This window comes from Sceloporus occidentalis, unplaced genomic scaffold (assembly GCF_023333645.1).
Source record: "Sceloporus occidentalis isolate IW3139 unplaced genomic scaffold, rSceOcc1.0.p SCAF_1, whole genome shotgun sequence".
Taxonomy (NCBI): domain Eukaryota; kingdom Metazoa; phylum Chordata; class Lepidosauria; order Squamata; family Phrynosomatidae; genus Sceloporus; species Sceloporus occidentalis.
Window position 1 is genome coordinate 155,094,938 of NW_028316981.1, and position 6,000 is coordinate 155,100,937.

Consider the following 6,000-nt stretch of genomic DNA (forward strand, 5'->3'; position numbering starts at 1 on the left):
GGCTTCGAGCAAATGTAAGCTTCAAACAACAACACTGAGATTTCATCAGAACCCCCCCCCCCCCCCCGACAGAACAGGGGAAATCAGAGCAGGAGTTGCTCTGAGGGGGCAATCCATCATGAAAATTCACTAGCACAAAACATATAACCAAAATGAATCAGAGTAACATGAGAGTGCTATATGCTTCTAAAGCTACCTGATATTCATTCCAATATGGCTTAGACTGAAGGAAGAGTGCAGCTGAACTTTTTATTTCAGAGTGTGAATTCCTTTTCTTAAAATCCTTAAAACCATCAGAAACAGAACATAACCGGGATCATTTGCTGCTTGACAGCTGTCGGACTTAGTTTATTAGAAGAACTATAAGACTTAAGTCCAATGTTATTATTGAATCCTGGTGAGGAACAGCACACCCTTATGTGCATCTACTCAGAGGTAATTCCTTGTGTTCGGCTACATAGTGAGGCTTGCTCCAAGAAAACAGAGATGTAGAAAGATCTTGTAGCACCTTTGAGACTAACTAAAAGAAAGAAGTTGGCAGCAGGAATTTTGTGGACTAAAATCTACTTTCTCAGATGCATGTGAAATAGACTTTAGTCTACAAAAGCTCATGCTGCCAACTTCTCTTTCAGTTTGTCTCAAAGGTGCTACAAGATCTCTCTACATCTCTGATTCTACAGACTAACACAGCTATATGTTTGAATTCTATTCCAAGAAAGTAGTGTATAAAGGTACGCAGCCTAAAAGAATGCTATAACAAGTGCACCTACACACACATGTGCCTCAAACTTACTAAGACATGAAGAATGGCAAAGGCCCAGACACGCAGTTACAAGCCAAAGGTCATTTATACGAAGAAAATCTTCACGGTTTTTTAAGTGAAACTTTCCAAACACTATGGGGCTGTGGACAAAACTGCTCTTTGTACGAGAAAACTTTGATTAGATCTTGCAACGTTTGCTTATAACTCAATGGCAGCTGCAGTCCAAAGGACCTATACCTTCTTCCCCGCTCCTGTGTGCATTGTGATTTTTCTGATCCAAAACTTTTTTCTGCTCCACTCCCCACTATGCCAGCCCCAAATGTTTGCAGTCTTCTGGAGCTCTTATTTGCCTGGAGTCAGATGAACTGGTTTGCCCCTGAGGGTGAGGAAACACACCTACCATGGAACAAACACACACACACACACACACCAGCAGCAGCAGCAGAGTGGGGAATTTGTGATTGGGAAAATGGCTTTGGGTTTGGGGAGTCTTACAGCTTTTCTCACCAATGGGGAGAAGTTTCAGAGTACTGTCTGTGTGTGTGTGTGTGTGTGTGTACAAATATATAAAAAAGTCAAGAAACTGAATGATCAACTTCTGGTTTAATTTGTGGCTTGGCTTTTGCTTCCAGGTAAAAACTGGGTTTAGAACTGATAACCAAAGTTATCATATTGGTTGTTACTGCCAAGAAGTAAACAAAATTTCTAAGAAAATAACTACAGTGGGTCCTTGTTATCTGCTGGAGTTTGGTTTCAGAATCCACCCACCCACCCCGTGGATAACAAAATCTGTGGATGTTCAAGTCCCATTAAACACAATGACATAGTAAAATGGTGTCTCTTATACAAAATGGAAAAATCAAGGTGTGCTGTTTGGAATTTATACTTGTTTTAAATATTTTTGAACCGAGGATGCTTGTATCCACAGATAAAAAATCCGTGGATAAGGAGGGCTGACTGTACACATTTCTCAAAAGAGAGCCACTGAACTAGAATATACTTGCAAGGTATAGCCTGATTGTTTTTTGTGGGTTTTTCAGGCTATGTGGCCACAAAAAAGTATGGATGCCAGCCATGAAAGCCTTCAACTTCACATGTAGCCCAATTTTACGCATATCTGTTGTGGTTGTTGTTGTGTGTCTTCAACTCACTACTACTGACTTATGACAATTCTAAGGCGAAACCTATTCAGAAGTAACTCCTCTGCTTTCAGTGGGATTTAGTCCCAAGTAGTAGGAGAGAGGATTGAAGCCTACGAGAATACTACAAGCACACCTACAAAGAAATATATTCTGAAAACCTGTCTTCATTCTCAAAGTGTCCATTTCTCAAACATGGTTCACATCTTAAGAAATCAGAGTGTTGTTTTTAAAACTGTTTGCCAACTATAGCTGTATTTGAGATTAGAAACTACTTCAGCTATGGACAAGCAGAGCTTAGGAAAGTTACCTTTGGGGACTCACACTTCCACAACACGCCAGCCAGTGGGGTCACTGAGGGGACTGGAGTTCTAGTCCCCAAAAGTAACTTTGCCAAGGCTTTTACATGCTACTGAACTGAGGCGCAGCTTACATGGTGCACAGTACTGTTGACTGGAAAAACACAAATAAGAAATCTTGAACATTGCCCACTCTGCAGCTATTAACAGGCCCTGTTGCCATGGAATTTAACAGGTTGTGGACTGCAACCTCCATGTCAAAAACAACCCAAACTTTATATTACACACATTCTTAAAACTGGAGTTGTCTAGAGAGAGAGAGAGAGAATATGCTGATTTTTTTAAAGCCTCCAGCAACTTTTCCAGTTTTAGGACTCCAGATCCACATAACTAGGCTTGAGGTGATGTGCATGTGTGTCTTGGCATGAGAGCATGCATGCACAAATCTGCATAGGGAAGGGGGGGAAGAGAGAGAAATTGGACTCTTCACATTTGTTTTGGCTGCAAAAAAAGAAGTGTGCATACTTTCTTGGAAGTCAATCCGTAGAAAGCAAAGGACGTGACTTCCAAGTAAACAGGAATGCAGGAGCTGAGTGATGCATTTGGGAGGACTAGAACTGCAAAGGCAGCTCTCTGAAAGTAAGTCATGCGTAAGGCAGGTGGGTCTTACTCTTGAATAAACAAGCATCTAGGACTGTGTGCTAAGACACACTCCCTATTTTGAACCTCTTTCGCAAGAAATTTGGGAGTGTGTCCCCAGGACAACCAGCAGCCCTCTTGCCCTCTCCTCGTTTGTCAACAGAAATGTCACAGATGATGATGCCGATGGCTAGTAGGTTACTTGACTTTGCACCAACTAAACTTCCTAACCTACTCATGTTTACGGTACTTGAAAGTAAACTCCGCGGCTGCAATCCGAGACAGATTTGGCAAAAAAAACTATAACAGGATCAGACTTCTCAAAACACTGTCCCAGGATCAGACTCTGCAAAAATCATCCTAGGACCAGACTTCACACACAAAAACCTCAGGATCAGACTTTACAAAAAAAACACCCTACGTTCAGACTTTGCAAAAGTCTCAGGTTTAGACTATGCAAAAACCATCTTAGGATCAGACTTGGCAAACCCCCTCCTAGGAAACCAGCCACAATAAACCCCAGGCTGAACTCCCCTTAGGGTCGCTTCTTGAAGCCAACACAAGGGCAACCAAGTCACAACCACATTGGAAACCCACAAAGGGGTGATACATTTTCTTGGGCTACAAAAAATCCCTTGGAAGGAAGAAGGCACCTTTTGCTCAGGGCCGAGATTAGAACTAGGCTTTCCCTCCAGGGATCTTTCTCCCTCCAAACTTTAGTTTAAACTCCCTGGGCACTAGAAATCCCAGTCTGCAAGCCTGGATGCCGCCTCACTTGGTCCTTACCTTTTTTTTGGGGGGGGGGGGGGATGTGACTTTCTTGTTATTACAGTTCAATTCCACTTAACTGTCACTTTTGGAAAGTTTCTGGTTGTATTGGGTTTTTTAGTCTTGAGTCCCAAGTTGCGGGGGGGGGGGGGGAGGCGGGCTACAAACAACAACAACAACAACAACAACACTACACTGTGGCAGTTTTAACCCACTCTTCCCTGACACCTTCACAAAGTCAGAATAGTGTGTCTTTTTCCTGCCTGGGCTCCAAGTAGGCTGTGTGTTTTTCCTTTTCTCCTCCTTCCTTTACTTTTAAGTCTGAAACGCTTTGAATATTTCCTTTAATATTTCTTCTATCAATAATAATTTTATTGATAAAATAAACACATATTTCTCATATATATATATATATATATATATATATATATATATATATCTCACGTATAATAACAACAATAACGTACACTGGAATAGACCAACATAAAATCAACACATTAGATTCGCTCATACATTATAAACATCTTGATTTCCAAGCTTCTTGATCTTTTTTTTCCTATCCATTTTGCTTCCTGTGGCTCTCTAAGCCAACCAGATATATTGATTTGTTATTACTAAATTCTATGTTTACTAGTAACACTAGCAATAGCTATATCTATATCTCTATATATATATATATATTATATATATATATATATATGCTAAGATAAATTATACTGTCCTAGCCTCCTTATGTTTATTTTATTTATTTAATTAATTTTTATCCTGCCTTTCTCCCATAGTGGGACCCAAGGCGACAAATACACACACACACACATGTTTATGATCTGTTCTCTCCTCCCTTGGCAACTACCTACAAAAAACAACTATGGAGTTTATCACACAGGAGGAATTTCTCTTAATTTCGAATGAAAAGAAAGTAGGGCCAGAACACATTCACGTGAATTTGCTAGTTCAGTGAATTTACGTGAATTCGAATTGCATTCGAACTGACTTCCCATTGCCCGAAATTGCATGTGGTAGTCTATCACGCAATAACATTAAACCCCATGATTGTGTTCGGACTGCCATTGGATTATACTTCCAGTCTGATAACATCCTATGTTTTCTTTAGTAGTGATAATAATAATATATAATCTACAATATAATTATAATATATGATGATGGCGATGATCAAAGGTTTTAAAATGAGAGCCTGGGGAGCCAGGATTTGAGAAGCCACTTGGACCCCCTCTCCTTCCCCTCCTCTCCATCCCGCTCCCATCCCGCCCCCATCCCGCTTTTGCCTCTCACCATCTTCATGCTGCAGCGGGAGCTTGAGCGGGTTTTCCAGCAGCGACTTCAGCACCCCGTAAGTCGGAGGTAGGAAAGAGGGGTTCAAGGAGAGAGGGCGAGCCATGGCTCCCAAAGGAGGAAGAAAGGCAGAAGGATCAGGACACAGAGAGAGAAGTGACTCTCCTGCCCTTAGTTGGGAGTATATAATTTAAAAAATAATAATTTATATATTAAAATATTATTATTACTATTAAAAATCAATATTTCTTCCTCCCTTGAAGTCTGCAGCTGCGGAGTCTGGAGCCTCCTCTTGAGCCCCCTTTGGCATCAGAGGCAGCAGCAGCAGCAGCAGCAGCAAGAGGAGGAGGAGGAGGAAGAGGCTGCCAAAAGGGGAGAAGGGGAAGCAGAGCAAAAAAAGGAAGAGGAGGAATAACAGTGCTGCAAGGGGCAACCCTCTCTCGGTCCCTCTCAGCCTCTCTCGCTCCGCCCTGCCTCCGTTCTACAGCCTTTGCACATCCATGTGCTGCTGACACTGACAAGAGTGACGTCAAAGCCCAGCACAGAAACAAGGCGGAGGGAAGGCAAAGGAGGACGGCTTCCCCCGGGCCCTAGCGCCCCGCCTCGTTCCCTACTCTTTGGTTCCTGTCGCCGCCGCAGCCTGGATTTCGCTTCTTTGTAGTGGCGCCCCAAACTGTGCCCTTTTTAAGAGGATGTTGGACTTCAGCTCCCAGAAGCCTCAGCCACCTTGGCCAATGGTCTGGGATTCTGGGAGCTGGAGTCCCAAATTCTAAAGGGCAAAGTTTGGGGGCCACTGACTTATGGCAACCTTAAGGTGAACCTATCATGGGGTTTTCTTGGCCACAGAAGGTTTGCCCTTGCCTTCCCCTGAGGCTGAGAGAGTGTGACTTGCCCCAAAATGCCAAGATTTTGGAATTGCAGATAAAGGAGACTCAGCTTGTACTAAAAGAGGGCCAGGGTCAAGTAATGGTTTGAGTGCTGGACTAGGACTCTGGAGACAATCCCTGCTCACTCTGCTCACTTTGGGCAAGTCATACTCTCTCAGCCTCAGGGTATTACTTCCACATCAGTTTGTTGATTTTTAAAGTGCTCCTTCAGG

At 42.7% G+C, this 6,000-nt stretch overlaps 1 protein-coding gene across 2 annotated transcripts in view; it reads right to left on the reverse strand.

Annotated features, from left to right (window-relative positions):
• HLF (HLF transcription factor, PAR bZIP family member) overlaps nt 1-5,398 on the reverse strand; it is a 66,820-nt gene extending 61,422 nt beyond the window's left edge. For both annotated transcript variants that reach the window (XM_089478387.1, XM_089478378.1), the window contains exon 1: nt 4,902-5,398. In XM_089478387.1, the coding sequence (XP_089334513.1) occupies nt 4,902-5,007 (106 nt within the window). In that variant the 5' untranslated portion in view covers nt 5,008-5,398. The remainder of the gene's footprint in view (nt 1-4,901) is intronic.
• Nucleotides 5,399-6,000: the final 602 nt, after the last annotated feature.